Below are 21,459 nucleotides of genomic sequence, written 5' to 3'. Positions count from 1 at the left end.
CCAAGAACAGGCCTGAGCAGAATGAAAGGATCAGGAGTGGAAGGGAGAGGAAGATGGGAAATAATTTGGACTAGAGGGGCACAGTGAAGGTTCTAAAAAGTGAAGACAAGGAATCCCTTAAGTGAGGTTGGTAATTTGATCATCCTGATAATTAGAAGAAACAGGAAATTTAAACAAACTAAGCTAACCAGGCCCAAGGTAAACAATCAGTGGTATTTATTGAGCGCTTATTGTATGCAGAACACTATATTAAGCATTTTTGTATGGTATTTGTTAAACACTTACTATGTTGCAGGCACTGAGCTAAGTGATGAGGTGGATACAAGCTAATCAGGTTGGACATAGTTTAGGTCCCTCCAAGGGGCTCATTGTCTTAATCCCCATTTTAGAGATGAAGTAATAACTGAGGCCCAGAGAAGTTAAATGATTTGTCCACAGTCACCCAGCAGACAAATGGTGGAGTGAAGATCAAAACCCAAATCCTTCTGACTCCCAGGCCCATGATCTATCCACTAGGCCATGCTGCTTCACTTGGGAGTGTACAGTAGAGATGTTGGACATGAACCCTGCTCGTTTTAGTGGAAGAGCTTAAAATTTAGTGCTCAGATAGGCTGGAACCAAAATCAGTGACAGAAACTTGGACCCAAAGTTGGCCCAAGTTGGGAAGGAAAGTGTCGAAGACTGAAATTCTTGGCCTAAAGCTGGACAGGGGGACAATTATTTCTAATTTGGTTTGGAAAACAGAAGGCTGAGATCAGAGAGGATTGGGTGTCCAGAGGAAAAAATGATCCCAGCAAGCTGGGTGGAAGGGGAAACCTTTCACAAGTGGACTGACCCTTGGGAAAAAAGCAGGATCAAAGCAGAGTGGTATTGACTTGAGTGGATCCTCCCATCTCTAATGTAAAAATTCCAGATGTGGAAAAGCAGAAGATGGGATGCATTAATCCATTTGTTCATAAGTATTTGTTATGCACCTGTTTATGCAGAGTACTATATTAGGTGCCTGAGAGCACACAGTAAGAGTTACAGACATGGCTGCTCTCCTCCCACTGTTTACAGTCTAATGGAATTGCTAGATCACACAACTAAGTAAAGTTGTACCACGCTGGACTTCACAGCGAAATGAGATAGAAGAGGGTTGGATTTCAGATTGGCTCTTCCCAGGGGGAGAACATGATAGTTCTTTAATATTTCCTTATGTTCCTTAAGATATGAGTATTTATGAGGCTTCCCCCCCAAACCCTCTTCCTAATACAGATTTCCTTGCACATGCTCCAAAATCTTCTTTAGCCCTAGCCAGGTCTCCTCGGCCGTAGGGATGATCTGGCTGGCCGGCAACAGGAAGCCGTAGTGGCCAGTGTCTCGCAGCTCGAAAGTGAAGGAGTATTTGATGCCGTTTTCATATGCCCAGTCGACACTGCTGCCACTTGCCTGGTCTGAAAATGGAGGGAGAAAACACCCTTGGATTTCAATTTCATGAGTCGGATCTGCTGCAGAAGTATTGGTGCCCTTCTGGAGACCAGCTCTTTCTTGAGTAGTTGGCGAGGAGGGAGCAACTGGAGGACTGGGGGGGGGGGGGGGGGGGAGGGGAAGGGTGACCCTCAGTGACCCAGCTAAAATCCCTAAGCATGGAGGGTGTCCATTCTAACCTGAGCTCTGCCACGGACTGGCTTTACTGCCCCTAGGCAGGGCCAACCAGAAAATCCCTTTATGCCATTGTCAAGAAAGAATGCCACTAGCTAGAAAATGTAAACAGTCCTGTGGTGTAGCCAGAGAGAGAGAGAAAGAGTGGGTGAGTATGTTTGTGTTGGGGGGCTGTACTCTTCAACCTTACACAATCCAAAGAAGGACTTCCCTGTTCTCTGGAGGTGAAACTTGACAAGCAATACTAATTTTTCTGTTTAAAAAAAATCAGACTACTAGGTCTCAATTTGTCAAGAGACCACTCATGGAATATAGTGTCGGTTTTGGAAACCTGTGTGCTGGGGTTGGGGACTCTCAATGGCTGGGTGGGGAAGGCTTCTCAGAAGACCCACCTTTCTAACCTAGAGGTTTGCTTTCCTGCCGGAGTGGATATTTTCTGAAAGGTAAAAATGCCCTGCTGATCAGAATTTAACTCATTCAGTCCTAGCTTATGCTAGGAAAGAAGGACATAAGTGTTGTATTGTACTCTCCCAGGTGCGTAGTTCAGTGCTTTGCACATGGCAAACGCTCAGTAAAAATGAATCAATGAATGAGAAGCAGAGAAGCCGTGTAGTCTAGTGTATACAGCAAGGACTTGAGAATAAGAAGGACCTGGATTCTAACCCTGGCTCCGCCACTTATCTGCTGCATGATCTTGGGCCAGTTCACATCTCTGTGCCTCAGTTACCTCAACTCTAAAATGGAGTTTAAGACTGTGAGGCCCACGTAGGACAGGGACTGTGTCCAACCTGATTACCTTGTATTTATCCCAGCACTTAAAATGGTGCCTGGCACATAGTATGCACTTAACAAATACCATTTTGAAAAAAAAAAGGAGGTGAGAGGGAGACCAAGAGTCATTACTCAATCTGGAATTTGGCCAGAAGCCCACAGCCCCAACCCCTAACCAATGGGGCTTTTCAGAGCTCTGAATGGCCCTCTCTTTCATGCCTCCCCCATGGAATGGAGCGGGGCAGCTGAGAGCCACCTTGGGCTACTGACTCAGCCCTGACTCGGCAGCATAAAACCCTCCACCCACTTGTGGTGTTTATTTATTGAGCGCTCCCAGTTGAAAACAACTATAATAAACACTGTTATTGTTCGCCCTGTGTGAGTGCCAGCAGGGTGCTAGCTGCCCTAAAGAGCCCAACCAAGACAGGCAGTCAGAATAGTGAAGTTGAGAAGTCCCCGTGAGGGATGAGGTTCATAGCCTTAAATATTATTTTACTGATGCTTAACACAACTAAACATCAGGACTTTTTGAGGTGAAGGAAAGACACCAGGGGGAAGGATATCAATGACTCTGGTATTTGGTATTTGTTAGTTGCCATGTGTCTGCTGTGTGACCTTGGGCAAGTTGCTTCACTTCTCTGTGCCTCAGTTACCTCAGCTGTAAAATGGGGATTAAGGCTGTGAGTACCATGTGAGACATGGACTGTGTCCAACCTGATTAGCTTGTTATCTACTCCAACACTTAGTACAGCACCTGGCACATAATAAGCACTTAGCATATACCATAGGAAAAGAATTACTACTTCCTGGAGGTCCTGAGAAGAGGTTGAAGGCATTTATCAGGACCCTGACTGAGAGGAGAGCTTATGGAGTTGAGATGACAGAAACCAGGCTGCCGGGGCTTTGGGAAAGCTGCAGGGAGAGCATACATGGCCTCCAAAAGAGAATTCCCAGTGCCCAGACAACAGCAGCCTGTGCTGGCCACATGATCCACATCCTTTCAATTCAACTGTTCCAACTGTACTGAGGATGTGTGGGAGGCAAGAGGAGCAGTAGCGAACACAGTAATGGCAGTACAGCTGGCCCACCACCCTTCCCCAGGAAGACGTGTCCTTGAGAGCGCGGTGCCCTGTGCCAGGACCTGGCATAACAGGCCCAGGTGTGGGCCCAGGCTGAAGGGCATACTCCCTTATACACTCACATACATGCATGCCCCAAACTGAGGTCCATGCAGAGATCTCTTGCCACCCTTTAAGACAGGCTTGAGCTCAAAAATTTCACAATCAGTCAGATTTAACGTGACCTGATTCTTTACCTTGCTGACAAGGAGGGAAGAGACTTAATCTCCCCCAGGTGCTTTCAGGGTCACTAAGTCTATCCCAGGTACTTACAGACAGTTTTGCAGATAGATCCCACGTGATACTGGGTGCCAGACAGGGAGGCCAGGGCTCTTGCGGCCTCTTTTGCCACCTTATCCTGGCAGGAGAAAAGGAGAACAAAATCCGGAAAAGCCAAACATTCTCAACAGAAAAGCAGTGTGACCTAGTGGATAGAGCACTAGATTAAGTGAGCCCCATGGTACAGAGATGGTGTCCAACCTGATTAACTTGTATCTATCCCAGGGCTTGGCACATAGTAAGGGCTTAACAAGTACCATTATTATGATTATGCTAACAGCCATGAGACCCAGAAGTCTGGAAATACTTTCTTTGGAGTTCTGAAAGAAGATTAGACATGATCTTCTTTGGTCTGGGTACAGAGAGGAAGTTGGGTGATGCTAAACGGATTGGCTTTGGGAATCTTCCACAGAGGAAAAGTTAGGGGTGTTAGAGCTGCAAGATTAGACTGTGAGCCTGTCACTGGGCAGGGATTGTCTCTATCTGTTGCCAAATTGTACATTCCAAGCGCTCGAATGAATGAGGAGAGAGGTCCTGGAGGGCTTCCATCACACTGTCCTTCCGTACATCCTGCGGCCACTATCAGAGACTGTATATGTGTTGGATGGACCTGCCCCAGGTATGGTATTGCTTATGTCCCTTAGGTTTTGGGATTCCCAAGGTCTAAGAGATCAAGAGTTGGAATTCTTGCCTGCCCAGCACAATCCCTCATTGCTGCTAAATTGGAGCTGAAGGTTAGGTTTGCCCCGGGCAGATTTGAACTCAAAGAAAAATTTCCACTGAAAAATTCCTGTACAAAATGACAGCTGGCTCCGTAAAGTCTCGACGATAGGGAGGCGGTGATGAGGGGGATTGGGAGCTCCTATGATGCCTTTAATTATGCTCATTCGAGACTCAACTAATCCCCCACCTGGGGCAGAAAGATCCCAAAATGGCCAGAAAGAGGGGTGGGACTCACCAGTTCTGCGTAATCGGCCGGCTCGCTGCACTTATACCCGTAGGGATACATCAAGAGCTGGGAATAGCTGTGAATGTCAATGAAGCTTTTGAAATTCCCGTGGCTCTTGATGAAGTCCACCACTGACTTCACTTCAACTTCAGAGTTGGGCCAGGGGCCGTGGTAGACTTCGGAACAGGGATTGTCGCTGGCTCCTTTCCCTGCAGCGAGAGAAGCCATCATCCAAAACACAATTGACTGATCGATCAATCAGTCAATTGTATTTACTGAGCACTTACTGTGTGCAGAGCACTGTACTAAGTGCTTGGGGGAGTATAACTATTAAGAGGAACAGTGATAATCATTATCACCAAAATGGTTGAGTTTGTGTCTTACAATGAGAATAATGCTGCATCTGCTGATGTTGGGACAGTTGACTATTCAAAAACACTCCTCCCTGCTCTTAGGTTTTCCAATTCTAAGGGTTTATCCTGTTTAACCATTGACATCTATTGAGCACCTTCTGTAAGTTTTTCACCTTGTCCATTAACAGAAATCACAGGGCTCAATTTTAGTGTAGTCCAATAGGAAAAATGATAATTTTGGTATTTTTTAAGCATTTATTATGTACCAACAAACTGAACGTTCCATACCCTTGCTCTAACAATCATGAAGAGTACATATAGGGAGACAATAGACTTGATGTTCACCAATCCCACATGCTCAGGACCACCAAAACTTGAAGGTTCCAAGCATAAGAAAGAAACTTTTCTTCACCTAGTGGGTGAGGAGCATGTTTTACTCATTGCCAAAGTAAATCATGAAGGCTGAAAATATCAATAGTTGCAAGAAAGGTTTGGATAAAATTCAAAGGGGAAATTTAGGATGAGTGACAGAAGAACCAATTGGGGGTATTATGTGGTAAGTCCTAACAATAAGTTTAGCTGTCACGGAGAGCGACATCGGTGAAATGGGAATCAATACCTGTTCTCCCGCCCACTTAGACTCTGAGTCCTATGGGACAGGGGCAGGGTCCAACCTGACTATCAATCAGTCAATATTATTTAAGTGAGTGCTTATTCTGTGCAGAGCACTGTACTAAGCACTTGGGAGAATACAGTTCAACAGAATTGATAGACACATTTCCTGCCCACAGTGAGTTTACAGTCTAGATTACCTTGTATCTATCCCAGCAATTAGTACAGTTCTTGGCACACAGTAAATGTTTAACAAATATTATTATAATAAAATTGGTATTTGTTAAGCGCTTACTATGTGCCGAGCACTGTTCTAAGCGCTGGGGTAGACACAGGGGAATCAGGTTGTCCCACGTGGGGCTCACAGTCTTAATCCCCATTTTACAGATGAGGGAACTGAGGCACAGAGAAGTTAAGTGACTTGCCCACAGTCACACAGCTGACAAGTGGCAGAGCTGGGATTCGAACTCATGAGTCCTGACTCCAAAGCCCATGCACTTTCCACTGAGCCACGCTGCTTCAACGTGCTTATTAACACACCGATCCCTCAATCATCCCTTGGAGTCACTTTTGGAGACAGAATCCTTCGCTGAGTCGATCTATTGGTCCTAATGTTAATTGCCTTGCCTCTATTCTTATGTTCCTCTGGACAGGCTGCTTCCTGATTGGAAACCCCTTTGGCTCCTCATACCTGAGAAACCCGCGTTCCAATTCCGGTTAGGGTCCACGCCAACGCATTTACTTCCTTGTGTTTGGGATCGGGTCTTCCTCCAGAGACGATTCTGGAAAATCCACCAAAGACAGGATGGGTTTAAGAAGGGTAGTCAAAAAGGAGCCTGGGAAGGGCTAAGGCTGAAGTGGGAGTCTCTTGGGACTCATCTGGCACAGGGACTATCTATAGGCTACCTCTGAGGAAGGCCTACCTTCCTAGAGTTTCCCAGATTGGTAAGAATAATAATTATGGTATTTGTTAAGCGCTATGTGCTGAGCACTGTTCTAAGCGCTGGGGTAGATACAAGATAATCAGATTGTCCCACATAGGGCTCACATTCTTTAATCCCCATTTTTACAGATGAGGTAACTGAGGCACAGAGAAGCTAAGTGACTTGCCCAAGGTCACACAACAGACAAGTGGCAGAGTTGGGATTAGAACCCATGACCTCTGACTCCCAAGCCCGGGCTCTTTCCACTGAGCCATGCTGCTTCTAATAGGTATCTTCTCTCCATTTTTCAGATGAGGAACTTGAGACACAGAGAGTTAAGTGACAGAACTGGCATTAAAACCCACTTCTCTTAGCATGCAGCCCCAAGCTCTTTCCATTAGGCCACCCAGTGAAACCACCTTTACCTGGGATTCCTCCTGCCTGATTCCAAGTCAGCCGGGGATGCAGTCAGTAATTCCCACCCACTGCTGTTCGTGGGATTGAGTAATGAGGGGACATTACTACCTTTACCCACAATTGGGTCAGAGCCAGCTAGCAGGCACAGTAGGGGGAAATGAGAAGGGAGGAGATGTGACCTTAATAAAGTTTTGAAGGTGGAGAGAGTGGTGGTCTGGCATCTATGGAGAGGGAGGGAGCTCGAAATTAGGGGAAGGACATGGAAAAGGGGTCAGTGCAAGATAAATGAGATCAGTGAGTAAGATGGCGTTAGAGGAGCAGCATGTATGGGTTGGGCTGTAGCAAGGCATCAGTGAGGTGAGGGATCATGTCTACTAACTCTACTGTATTCTCCCAAGAGCTTAGTGTAGTTCTCTGCACAGCATAAGTGTTCAAGAAATACTGCTGATTGAATGATTTGCTAATTACGCCAAGGGAGGCTCAATCTGCAAAGGCTTACTTTGGTTTGCGTGTACACATATCCATCAGGATTGGCCACAGGCATGAGGAAAATGTCCATGGTGTCCAAGAGCAATGTGATGGATGGATCCTTGCCATAATCAGATAGGATCTAAGTGGAGACAAAGAGCTTGTTATTCGGATCGTCACTGGCTGTTAGGTTGTTTGTGTTAAACTGGAAATCCTGTCAAAGTATCCGGGTCACCATGCAGCCCTCTTCCAATCAGCCTGATCCCTTGTCAAGAAGTAGAATATTTGAGAATCTTTCCTGGGGCAGTCTCATGCACCTTGACTGGAACCAATGTGCCTGGCTTGAAATCTTCATGGGCAATAAATACCATGAAAAATTCCAGAGAAATTAAAACACATTTGTTTTTTGGGGGAGGGGGGTTTGTTTTTTAAAGATAAACTAATTTAACACCAGTGACATCTGACCCTTGCTCTGGGGACAGAGGTCATGGGTGAGGGAAAGTACAGATCCACCTGGACCATCCCTTTCCTCCCCTGCCATCCACCCTTCCGCCCACAGCCTCCAACAGCAAAAGTTCAGGAGCAAGAGTAAGGGCACGCTATTAAAAATATTTGTATCCTGTACATTTTTTCAATAGGCTTATGAAAAGTCAGACATCTCAAGGACCCTCACAGACCCCAGTTTGAGAAGCCCTCTTCTTCTGTCTGTCAGACTGTAAATACTAAACATCCCAAAAACATCAACGTGCTTCTCTTAGTGAGGGGTTAGTTTCCGGGCTGGATGATTACTTTCTATAAAAGTTTTCATTGAGGAGCCCTAAGATACCCACTGGGCTTTGTTTCAAAGGTCCACGATTTCACCCTTCCCACCAGCCTAAGAAAAAGGTCTTGTTCTAGTCCCTCCCCCCAACTCTCCCAGTTACAAGGTTATATTAGAGCTGCCCCAACAGAAGATTCAACTAATTCTTGGGTGAAATGACCTTCCTCGCCATCCATATTGCTGTAGCGTGACTGATCCATTCCCGGGAGTGGATTCCAGCATTGAGCCAAATGGCAGGCCGTTTGGCTTTCCCGGTGCTGAACTGTAAAATGAGAAGTCATACATCAGTGCCCTCCATTTGGCCTGCTATTTCTGCAAGGTCCTCTCTCTCCTAGCACTTTCATTCTCCCGCACCGCCCCCTCTTCCTTCTTCTTTTCCACCTCCCGCCTCCTCTCCTCTCACCCCCTCCCCGCACACTCATCCCTTCACCATCTGCCTCCTTGTTTGCACATTTAATCAATCAACCAATCAACCCTAAATATATTTAGGGTTTACTGTGCCCAGACCACTGTACTAAGCGCTTGGGAGGGAACAGCAGAGTTAGTAGACATGTTCCCTGCTCACAAGGAGCTTACAGTTTAGAGGTGGACCAGCTATCATTTCAAAAATATCCAGATATCCAAGGAAACCCAGGAATATTTATGGGATTATAATGAGGAAAACACTGGTTTCAGTTTTCCTTTGTGGGACAATTCAGTGTTCCATGTTGATCGGCTTAAATTTTGGTTTTTCAGTAATATGTGGTAGCAAAATGGTGATTTGGAAAAAAAGTGGTTATGAATGGGTAGGGGAGGGGACTCGGGTGTGATCCCAAGTTCCTGATGTCTAAGGGATCTACTCTTAGCTTAATGTCAGGCTAAAGGACATAACAAAAGTTGTTCACTTCATTAAAAAGGAAGATCTCTGACATGGAAACTAAACAATTCACATTTGTCATTTCCCATTGACTAGGTCAGAGATTCACAGAGAAATAACAGGTTTGACTAATTTGTTTTGTGAAGAAAGTTGATGAGTGAAGTTGTCATGGATAGCTAACTCTTTTTCAGTTCTCCACAAACTGAATTTGGAGAGACAAAGATGAGATAATGATTTGTTGCAGTGGGGATGAGAGCCAAACAGTTCAAATACAAGGTTTCCTGTAGCAGGCGTGAAAATCACCTGCACATTCCTGCCTCGATTGGGACACTTTGAGGAGCAGCTGTCTCTAGTACAGTTCAGGGACCCAGTAATACTTCACATGGCCACTTTTCAGGGGGATCATTTCAAGGCCTGGGATGGTCATCCCAATTCAGGATCCTGGAAAAAAGTCACTTTTGGAAACTGCATCAATAATGTAATCAAATATACCACCTGGGGAACATATATCTGTGTTGACAATTTTAGTCCCATTTTCTCAACCAGAACATTTGAAGGAAAAGAACTGGGTGAATGGTGCTTTGCTTTTGAAATCCTGTGTCAGCAACAGAAATTAACCTAGCTGCCCAAGAGTGAAAGTAAGTATGTTAACTATGGACTGAAGAATGTTTTCTCTTTCTTTTGTGAAGGTCAAGAAATCTCCCTTGGGTCATGAGACAAAGAGTGTGACCAATCTTGCTCTGAAGAACCAACTTTTACCCAACCAACCATGCCACCAAACGACCTCCCCACATCCAACATACAAAGCAGAACGGTTGCCTCATTAGTCTCACTGCTAATGAGTGAGACTACCTTGCCAAATCTCCTGTTTTGTGAAATTTCCCACTAATTGTCTTCCAGAGAGGACTAATCCTTTCAAATCCCATCCTCTTTAGCAGCTAAAAATTGGTCCCAGCTAAACACTGGTCCCTGTACTGTCTCACAATACTGAGCAAATCATTTTGCTTCCCCTGGCCAGTTGCGGTTAAGGGCTGGTTAATTTGCTGGGGAACGTGTGTTGTGTTTCAAACCCTCCTTGCAAACCCTCTTTCTTTTCTTAGAAGAATAATTTTGTTACCTGAATGATCCAGATAATTACCTCAATTCCCCATTTGGCTAAAGTGGACCACCTTGTTATAGGTGGTTTTGTCATTTGGTCAAGAACAAACAGGATAAAGCTGAATCGCCCTACCCAGCCAACTTCCTTCCCTTCTGGGTCCATGCTAGTAAATAATCCGGATCATTCATTCTGGAGGGAGCTCTGTGGGATTCCACAGGGAAGCCACGAAGGTACCTTTAGCACATACAAGGGCCGTTTTTCAAAAGACAGGCCGATTTGATTTCTGCTCACAAGCTCAGGGCACTCTGCTTCCATGTTGCTCATCTCCTGGTAAATCTGAAAGGACAAAGTACATTCTGAAGCCACGTGAGCCCTGAAGATGTATTGGTTTTTACCTTACCTTCCTCCCTTCCCATTGGGCTGTCAGGGTCCCAAACCTGTCCTGCTCCTCCTTGCTGCCCAGGTGATGCTCAAATGAGATAGACACAGACTCAGTTTTCACCCGTTTTCACTGGTATCTTCAGCTGGTAGGGTGGGCAACTCATTGAATCTAGAAGGGTTGGGATGGTGGTAGGAGTGAGATCAGAATCTCACTGCCACGGTGGAAATCAGAATTCCAGGCATAACCTGTGTAAAGTCTTTAGATATGGTGGAGGGGGTGGAGATTACGAGCAGAACTACTTGCTCCATGTGGGCAGGGAATGTACCTCATGCTTCTTTTGCATCTTCTCAAGTGCTTAGAACATGCAGTGTTAATAATAATAATAATAACAATTGTGATATTTGTTAACCACTTACTATGTGCCAGGCACTGTTCTAAGAAATGGAGTAAATACAAAATAATTGGGTTGGGAACAGTTCCTGTTCTACAAAGGATTTACCCTCCCCAATTTACAGATGAGAGAACTGAGGCCCAGAGAAGTTAAGTGACTTGTCCAAGGTCACACAGCAGACAAGTGGCAAAGTTATTCCCACTGCTACTAACTACTATGACTACTCTGATACAATGATTCTGTCCTTAAACTATTACCTCCATGGAATGAGCCCCTGGAAACTTGGGTTCCAGGGCCAGTTTGTTTCCACCTCAAATTCATTGTACCCTGAGTGTAGAATGCAAGTAAGGCAGGCAGAGAGGAAGGAACATGCCCTAGTGGAAGGATCATGGGGATGGGAGTCAGGGGACTTGGGTTCTAATTCCGACTCTGCCACTTGCTTGCCGTGCGATCTTGGACAGATCACTTAACTTCTCGTGCCTCAGTTAACATTAAATGGGGATTAATACTGTTAGCCCCATGTGGGACATGGACTTTGTCCCACCTGATTAGCTTGTAACTACCCAGTGCTTAGTACAATGCCTGGCACATAGTAAGTGCTTAACAAATACCATAAAAAAAAAATTTGTGGGGCTGTTGCCGCTGAGAGATAGATCACAGAGGCAGTACTAAGTGAAGATGCAAGATATGTATAGCATTTGAGGGCTGAGGTGCAGTGTGTGAGCATCTGTTAGTAGATATTAATAGAATTGCAAATAAGAATTGTGGTGCAGTCAAGGATTTACATAGGGGCCAAAAAGTAATCAGGGGGGAGTAAGCTTTTGAAGTTACATAATAGCTCTCCATTGTTTGTGATCCAGGCCCAATCTAAATGCCCCCTCTTGATTTCTCCAGTTCTCAAGTGTTCTTCAGTTATTTGGGTCTTACTTTAAAATTTCAGATTTATTGTAAGTTGTGAGGTCACCCCTAAACTCTATAGTTCTGTCACTTTAACTTGAAACTTAATGTTCTTGCTTCATTTAAGTGCCCAAAAAGTAGTAGTTAGAAGTGGATGAACCATATGCTGTCAAGCTTTGGAAACAGTCCCTTATCCATCTTTCCTAAAGTGAGTATAACTTGGGCCAAGGGAATATAAAAGGATGTAGATTTCATTCACTTTTTTATGATATTGTTAAGTGTTTACTATGTGTCTAAGCACTAGAAAGTTAGTGAGATTGGACACAGTCCATGTCTCACATGGGGTTGCCATTTTACAGGTGAGGCAACTGGGGTCAGAGAAGTTAAGTGACTTGCTTAAGGTCACACAGCAGACAGGTGGTGGAGTGAGATTAGAAACCAAGTCCTTTTGACTCTCAGGCCCATGTTCTATCCCCTAGACCATGCTGCTACCAGTACTTTGATAGGACAGGATTGGTCGGGGGAGAGGGAAAGGGAAATGGGAGGCTAGGAAATTTCTGGTTTCCAAGGCTGCTTTAAGAAAATGCATGCAGAAGGAACTACTTAATACCATACTGATTGCCCTGGGCTCTCGAATCTAGTGAAAAGTTAGCAATGATAGGTTTTAGAAAGAGAGTTAAGGACACCTTTGTTATTCTGCTTATTTTCCCTTTAGATTCTAAGATCATTGAGGGCAGGTATTGGATCTTAACGTTTCTCTATGTATCCCCAAGCACCTAGTAGAGTGCTTCTAGAAATCAAATAATCAATCAATCAGTTGTAACTATTGAGCACTTAGTTTGTGCAGAACCTGCACTAAGTACTTGGGCGAGTACAATATAACAATATAACAGAGTTAGTAGACATATTCCCTGGCCAAGACGAGTTTAAAGTTTAGAGGGGACAGCAGACAGACAGCCTAACAGACAATTAATGTTACCATTGATGGTGTTGGTGGCGACCACATAATTTGAGGGGAGCATTAAACCCAACGCAGGATTTCACTCTGCAACTTACTGATTCCAAGGTGTGATAGGAGCCATAGTTGAAGTTACCACCACTCCGTTCTTCGCCTTCACTGTTTTGCATCTCCTCATCTTCAAGATCCAAAAGAGCCTAAAACCAACAAGTGAGCATTACTGGTGGAGACGTTAGTTCCCCTGTACTCAGGTGTCTAGAGTTTGAGTGCTCTGGGGAAAACTTTCCTAACCTGGAGGGCATCAGATGGCATGAGGATGGAAATGGAACTTTCTGAGATTAGAAAAGAATGGTGATCTCATTCACTTTCCTAGCAGATTTCTCCTTGGGAGAGGTGGGACTGTGAAAAATGGTACAGACTGGTAAACCTCTGGTGCTGGTTTACAAGACTGCTTCAAATTGGTGCATCCAGGAGGGGACTCTCCTAGAGTTTGGGGGATTATGTTCGCAATGAACCCTCATTAGGAAATTCTTAATAGTAAGTGCCTCAATTGGCACTATGCACACACACTTAACCATTTTTTTCTGACATCACATAGCATGTAGCACTTAGTACAGTGCTCTGCACATAGTAAATGCTCAATAAATACCACTGATGATGATTGCATCTATTCAGGTAGACTGACATTGTTAAAAGAACATGCCCTAATTTCCTAACAGTGTTCTATCCGAAGCACGTAGTGAAAAAAAACATGTTTTGATAGAACTGGGGATATTTAACACTGGGTGTCCTGTATCTGAGTACAGATACTAGAAGAGATTTTTCTCTCAGCCCATCTGCTCTCCCTATATGAGTCCTAGGGACAACATACATGGAGGTTTGTTCTATTCTAGTTCCCTTAACATTCTTATATGTGGAATTCTGATCCCTAAGAAGTTATTCCAATTAGTTTGAGCAGTTGTTTAGGTTCACATTGTCTTTAATCATTTCAAAGAAAATAAGGGTCCCTGAGTTTCCTCTATGTGTGAGATTAGCCCATACACAAACTGGATTGTAGGTTCAAATACATAACGACAGCCAATTGCACATGGTGATCCCTAGCCAAATTAGGAATTATTCCATAAATAGGGTGGAACTTTCACCAAGGAATTTCCAGCTTTATCCTGGTTGCCCAAGGGATGCACTGCACTCTTGGTGTTTTCCCTTAGGCCTCTGGCCTGTCCCTAAGCCAAGATGTCATTAATCCCTGATCAATCGATCAATGGTATTTATTGAGTACTTACTGTGTGCAGAGCACCGTATTAAGTGCTTGAGAGAGTACAATACAGCAGAATTAGAAGACCCAGTCCCTGCCCATCTTCAGGATTTGTTTTCCCTAAATTTTCATCCAAGGGCCTCATTCCAGAATTTTATCTAGCCTGGAGGAGGTGGTTCAACCTTGTCTATGACCACCTGAACTGGCTTGTCAGGAATAAGACAACTATCCCTAGATTTCTGATGGCATGAATTTTATCTTGCAGGTATCTTGCCCAACCAATGCCAGTTAATGTGAACCCATGGATTGGGAAGCATGGACTAGTTGGGTGATTCTAATGCAACACTCCCTTCCCCTCCCCAACGCAGTGGAGAATGCTTGGATACTGACCTGCAAGTCTTCGATTGTGATTGAGTATTCCAGATCATGTGATTTCAGGAAGGATTTAACTGGTTGCAGACTGGCATAGGGGACAAGGACATCCACAGGCCGCTGAAGGGCAGAGGGGTGTTTCCAGAAATCAAGCTGAAGAAAAGTAGGAGCAAAAAATCAGGCCAAAGAATGATCTAAAAGGAATAATGAGCTCATTTCTCTAGAAACCACTTAACTGCTTTCAGGTAATTGCATTCTTTTTACGTTTGTTCTATGAATTTGGGAGTCTCCCATATCTGCCAAAAACTCCCTCCCCCATATCCACAGACCTCAGCCCTCACCACTTTCAAAGCCCTCCTAAAAATCCTTTTCCTCCAACAAACCTTCCCCAGTTAATTCTCAACACCTAAGACTTACTTTGATGTTTGTTTCCCCCTGTAGAACATAATCTCCTTGTAGACAGAGATCACGTTTACTAACTTTATTATATTATACTTTCGAACTACTTAATACAGTGCTCTGAACCAGAAAGTGTTCAATAAATACCATTAATTGATTGATTGATCAATCCAACAGTCACCTCTAGCATGAATACATTCATTTAATGACTATCCTCAGGATTTGATATATACACATCTTCATTCGATTACTCTGATTTACTCTGATATTTTGCCCTGGCACTGTTGCTCAATTTCCTCTCTTTCGCCTATTGCTTCCACTATTTGTAAACATGTTTAGGTTTCCCTCCCCTGTTTGACTATAAGCTGCTTGTGACCAGGGAACGTGGCTTGGGCTTCTGATGTATTTGCCCAAGGATTTAGTACACTGCATTACACTCGATGCTCAATGAATACTAGTGTTATTACTAAATGTTGCCCAATAAATCAGAGGCCCTGTATGGGGACTCCGTATTTTTTAACGGTATTTGTTAAGCACTTATTATGTGCCAGGCACTGTACTAAATGCTGAGGTACCCAATCCAACAGGGATGGAAATTCCCTAGAGGAATCTTGAACAGGCAGGTACCTGACAGAGCAAGGAACTGGGCTCAGACTCCCATACTCTAAGGCTGCAAGGCTTTGCCTATCTCCCTTGTAACTCATCACTTAATAATAATAATGGAATTTATTCACCATCTCCTTAGGAGAATGACTGTTTATCCGGCACATAATCATCAATGGGGGGAAAAGAGAGTCTTCCTCAAGTTCAGAAGATTCCTGATTTTAAGGGAGAATGGGATACCTTGAAATCCTCCTCTGTCACTAACTGGTTCAGTTTGCTGATCTGGTCTTCATTCTGGACTTTAATCTGAAGAACCTGGTCACTGAAAGAGCAAAGGAGTTATTGAGTCTCAGGCATACAGCTTAACCCCTAAAAAGGAGAAAATATTGGCAGGAGGGAAGGGGCATGAGACATCTTTCTCAACAAGCAGAGCTCTGATCGTCAGCTTTGTTAGGGATATTTGAAGAAAGGAATGTGGTTATAGAGCTCACCAGTTGCAATCAGGGATGTTCTATGTTTCAATGTAGCTGAAAAGTGAAAGGAATTTAGAGGAAATAAAGAAATCTTTTTTGGCTCAGAGCAAAATAGAATCAGTCGAACTCTTACATAGTTTGTATCAGTGTGAAGTAGACCTCTTTTGGGAAGGAATTATCCTGTAGAAATTTAGTTTTGGACTTGATTCTCCATGGGATAGACCTACAGTTTGCAGCAGTGATGACTGTGCTGGGCAGACAAGATCATCATTTTTGGAACTATGCCTCATCTCCTAGCCCACATTTCAGGACATCCATCAGAATGACAGAGCATTTCAGATGTTTCCAGTCAGTCACCTGGGGTCACAGGCCATCCTTGGAGAAAGCAAGGCTGTCAAAATGGAGAGGAACACTCCCAGCACCTCTATGCAGAAGCCGTCAATAAGATGGACTTCTGGGCTAAATAGGATGGACACATGAGGACTCAGTCTCAAAGGAGGAACACTCCCAGCATCCCTAGGCAGAAGCTATCAATGAGATGGACTCCTGGGCTAATCAGGATGGAAGCATGAGGACCTAATTTCAAAGCAAAAATGTCCTATCTACACCAGCTCAACCCAACACTTTTCAGACTCACCTTGCTGAACTGTTATAACAGGTATTAGTGCAAAATTATTCTCATATTGACAGCTGTGAAGCAGCATGGCCTAATAGAAAGAGCACAGGCCTGGGAGCCAGAGGACCTGGGTTCTAATCCTTGCTCTGCAAACTGCTTGCTCTGTGACCTTGGGTAAGTCACCTCTCTGGGCCTCAGTTTCCTCAACAGTAAAATGGGAATTAAATAACTGTTCTCCTTCTTATTTAGACAGTGATCCCCATGTGGGAGAGAGACCGTGTCTGACCTAATTAATTTGTACCTACCCCAGTGCTTAGAACAGTGTTTAACACATAGTAAGCACTTAACAAATACCACAAAAAAAATAAAGAAAAACCCCAAATGAGTCAGGCAGGAGTAGAGTTATCATGATATAGGCAGAACCTGTTAATTTTTCTTCTCAACTTATCTTTAGGCTTGTCCCTGGATGCTAACCCAAGACCCTCTGGGGGAAGATGTTAGCAGACAACCAACTGAACTGAACTAAAAACAAGGCAGGCCTTAATGTAAAAATTGCTGAGATAAAAGCTATCTGGGGACTGTGTTACCACCACCGACTCAATAAAATGCAACCCTCTCGACCACCCTCTCTGTACTCCTTCAATTGGGTACACTTATAATTGAATCTAGCTGATGTCACACTTATTAGGGTCAGGTGACACTGCAGTCAGGTGAGCAGAATTTTTAAGGCCCTGAGAAACGTTAAGCAGCTGCACAGCATTCTTGGAAGTTCTGGATGTCATACCACAAGCAGCTGTCCTTACCACCACCTAGAGAAAAAGCTCCCTCCCCCGCCCTATACTGTCTTCTGACCTTTAACCTTGCTGTTTGGTTCCAGGCATGGGATTGAAAGAATCTGAAGTTAAACCATCACCGTTCTCATAATTCCAGTCATATTTATTGAGCGATTACAGTGCACAGTAGGCACTATGTACTAAGCACCTGGGAGAGGACACTATAACACATTCCCTGCCCACAACGAGCTTACAGTCTGGAGGGTGAGTCAGACATCAATATAAATAAATAAAACTGCAGATATGTACTGGCCAAAAGGTCTGGCAGCAGTGGTATCTTCAACAACATAAAATAGCTACAGGCATATAAAAAGAGGAACTAGTTAATCAATTAATCAAAGGTATTTATTAAGCACTTCCTATGTTCCAAGCACTTTGCTAAACTTGGGGTTGATTTGAGATCATTAGAGCAGACACGGTCCCAGTTCCATTCAGGGCTCACAGTCTAAATGGGAGGGAGGACAAGTACTGAATCCTCATTCAATAGTTGGGGAGATTTTAGTTTGTCCTGAACTACTCCCACACCTTAAGCCCTCTCCCTGCTCTGAAAATTCCACCCATTTTGTGCTGAGAAGCAGTGTGGATACAACATGGACCTGAAAGGACCTAATCTGGGTTCTAATTCCGACTCTGCCACTTGTCTGTTATGTGACCCTGGGCAAGTCACTTCACTTCTCTGGATCTCAGTTACCTCATCTGTAAAGTGTGAACCCCATGTGGGACATGGACTTTGTCCAACCTGACAAGCCCAGGGTTTAGTACAGTGCCTGGCACATAGTAAGCGCTTAACAAATACCACAAAAAGTAAACAATCAGTAAATACTACTGATTAACTCTAAGTCCCAGAAACACTTGGGGCAAAGAATTCTCCCCTCCTGCTCACAGTGCCTTCCATTCTCACACCTGCAGGTCTGAATTGGCCGCCTGGTGGGCGAGGAGAGGAGGATGACACCTACATTTTTTGCCTTCTGGTATCCAATATTTCCTCAAGCCGGCACTTCCCAGCAAATCATGAATTAAGAAAGAAAAGCTACTCAAGAACCACCACCTCCTGACCCTCAGCCCTGAGTGTACATGACTAGATCCCAACTCCCATTATCAGGGAATCAGGAAAAAAAAATTTCAGTTTGGTAATTATTTGTGGTTACTGATTAATTTACAGGAAGACAAAAAAATAATACCTCAAAGACTTCACAATTGAAGAAAGAGAGAAAACAAGGGGATGGGGAAAAGGAGGCTATAGAGTTGAAATCCCAAGATTCAACTCTAACCTAGAAAGAAACCAATCAATTAATGGTATTTATTGAGTGCTTACTATATGCAGAGCACTGTACTAAGCATTCATTCAATCATATTTATTGGGCGTTTACTGTGTGCAGAGCACTTTACCAAGCGCTAAGCACTTGGCAAAGTACAATGCAACGGAATTAACGGACATGTTTCCTGCCCATAACGAGCTTACAGTCTAGAGGGGGAGACAGACATTAACGTGAATAAATAAGAGATCCAAGGAAACTCACCCAACAAACTTTTCCCGGCCGAAGATGGGCCCCAGAAGGGCACCAAAGAGCACTATCCATCTCATGCTGGAAAGGTTGTACCCTTCCGGAGGCTGAGCCCTATTTATTGGGAGCCAGAGAGGCGCCCCGGGCCTGGAGGCGTCTGCTGCATCCCCAAAAATGCTAACGTGCTACCCACACGCCCCGGCAGTGTTCAAGGGGTGAGTGTCAGGAGGACTCTAATCTGTGCCTTCTCCATTCCATTGGGGTGATAAAGGACTGCCACTAGATCAGCAAGTCAGGAACAGGCTCCGCAAGATGGGAAAGAATCTGTATATCATTTACTTGTCAGGCTATGCCAGGGAAATAAGGCTGCTCCTCCTTTAGCATAAATAGGCTGATGTATGACACAGCATGGAAGTCCCACAAGGCCCAGAGACCAGGTGTGACCAGCTGGATGTAGAAATCTCTCTCCTCTGAGTCAATCTATTTGATTGACTCAAATAAATAAATAAATAAATCTACTGATTTATTTATTTATTTATTTATTTACTGTATTTATTCAGCGCTTTCTGTGTGCAGAACACTGTACTTAGCACTTGGGAGAGTAGTCTGCAACAGATCTGGTAAACATGTTCCCAGTCCACAAGGAGCTCAGAGACAAGAAATGTGCAGTGAGTGTGGAGTTTAAAAACTGGGTTGTCATCCCAGAAAGGGTTAGGCGGCTAGGAAGCAGAAGCTGAAACGGCTTCCTGGTCTCCAGCCTCTTTGCTCTCATCTTTCCCCATATGTTTCATCCAAAGTCTTCATGAGGTCACATCTCCTTCAAGAGGGCTTTCCCAATTAGCCCTCTTTCCCTTGGCTCCCTCTCCCTTTTTTGTCACTTGTGTCCTTGAATCTGTGACCTTGGGGCATTTGATATTCATCCCACCCTCAGCCCCACAGACCTTATGTATCTTTCTATAAATTATATATTATAAATTATTTCTATTGCCGTCTCTCTCTCCCACTAGACTGTAAGATCTTAGACAGGGAATCTGTCTACTAACTCTGATGCACCGCACTCTCCCCACTGCTTAGTATGGTGGTCCACAAACAGTAAGTGCTCAATAAATGCCACTGATGATAACTGATGATGATCCAGGGGAAATCCACTGAAACAAGCAGCTGTGTCAGGGAGCTGAGGCAGGGCCAGCTTCAGTTGCTTGGCTGTCCTGAGGTGAGAAAAGATCTACTATGCCCTCCATAGCGTGGCCAGTAATGTCGTGTGATAATGAGTGTGTTACGCTGGACACGTGACTTAATGTAATCATGGCAAACACGGCATTTAGCCTAAGTCTCTCTGCCTCTCTGAAACCGACCGAAGCCAACCCTGAGCTAATGCACCTAAGATGGTTGTCTTTGTCCTGAATCCAAAGCCTATATAGCTATAACAATACCAGGCTGACCCAAGGTGAACTAAGGTAAGAAGGCCTCATTTAATTTTTGACTGTTTAATTGTCTGCTACATAATGAGACACTTACCCTCATTGAATGGCACTTCCCACATAAATGAATGCTGGCCCCAGATACTCCAAACTGTCCAATCTTGGTTAAGCTAGTTCGCACTCAGGTCCACGGCTTCGATGTGCTTATGAACCTTATTTATTAAAAAGAGATTGGGATCCCTTTGCCTTGAGCCCCCTTGTCGGGGGTACAGATATCCTTCAGACTAAAATAGCAGACCTTACTTATTCAAATGTCCTGGATAACAAGAAAATGACTATAGTGCTATGATAGACTTGTTCATTCATTTCATTCAATTGTATTTATTGAGCACTTACTGTGTGCAGATCACTGTACTAAGCACTTGGAAAGCAACAAAAAGAGACAGTCCCTGCCCACTTAAAATTTGCTGCTCAATCAAGGGTCAACCTCATATCAAGTATCAACCAAGACCGTCAGTTCTTTTTCCTCACACTTGTAAACTATGTTGATGTGCTAGGTGTGCAGAGTCATTGAGGATTTCCAATTTAGATCCTCAGACCATTTTGAAGTTTTGTGAGAGTGTCCTAGCAGTATCACTTATCGGTTGATGTTAGTACAGTGCTCTGCATACAGTAAGTGCTCAATAAATATGACTGAATGAATGAATGAACGAATCCTCTTGAATTTCACTTTTCAGCTGGTCTGTGTTCACTGTTTCCCACAGAGGGTAATTAGGATGAGAGTCCCAAAACTGTACAGGAATTTTCACTGCCTCTTAAAATATCATCCATGATCTTTTTCTGACTATTCAGATGAGGTTTCATCGTTAATCTTTTGGCACTGGGACTAACAGAAGGCCCCACACAGGCTGAACGATCTTTGCATCATCATTTACCCCTGTCAATCAATCATTTAATCAGTGGCATTTATTGGGCACCTTCTAGGTGCAGAGCACATTACTAGATAGTGGAAGAGGCCAACGGAAACAGGAGACTTTTTCCCTAC

The 21,459-nt window shown here is 44.1% G+C and overlaps 1 protein-coding gene across 1 annotated transcript; it reads right to left on the bottom strand.

The window, feature by feature from the left end:
* Nucleotides 1-1,201: 1,201 nt before the first annotated feature.
* LOC100079386 (carboxypeptidase A4) lies at nt 1,202-19,073 on the bottom strand. The gene is made up of 13 exons (XM_039913381.1): nt 19,009-19,073; nt 16,677-16,685; nt 16,397-16,498; nt 15,807-15,888; nt 14,583-14,717; nt 13,036-13,134; nt 10,544-10,645; nt 8,515-8,616; nt 7,566-7,676; nt 6,418-6,508; nt 4,771-4,970; nt 3,807-3,891; nt 1,202-1,436 (listed from the first exon to the last, which is right to left on the bottom strand). Exons 1-13 carry the CDS (start codon nt 19,071-19,073, stop codon nt 1,249-1,251), a joined length of 1,371 nt encoding a protein of 456 aa, XP_039769315.1. The 3' UTR covers nt 1,202-1,248.
* Between the last annotated feature and the right edge of the window lie 2,386 nt (nt 19,074-21,459).

The sequence above is a fragment of the Ornithorhynchus anatinus genome, chromosome 10 (genome assembly GCF_004115215.2).
Source record: "Ornithorhynchus anatinus isolate Pmale09 chromosome 10, mOrnAna1.pri.v4, whole genome shotgun sequence".
NCBI classification, from domain to species: domain Eukaryota; kingdom Metazoa; phylum Chordata; class Mammalia; order Monotremata; family Ornithorhynchidae; genus Ornithorhynchus; species Ornithorhynchus anatinus.
This window is presented reverse-complemented; position numbering and strand designations above follow the sequence as displayed.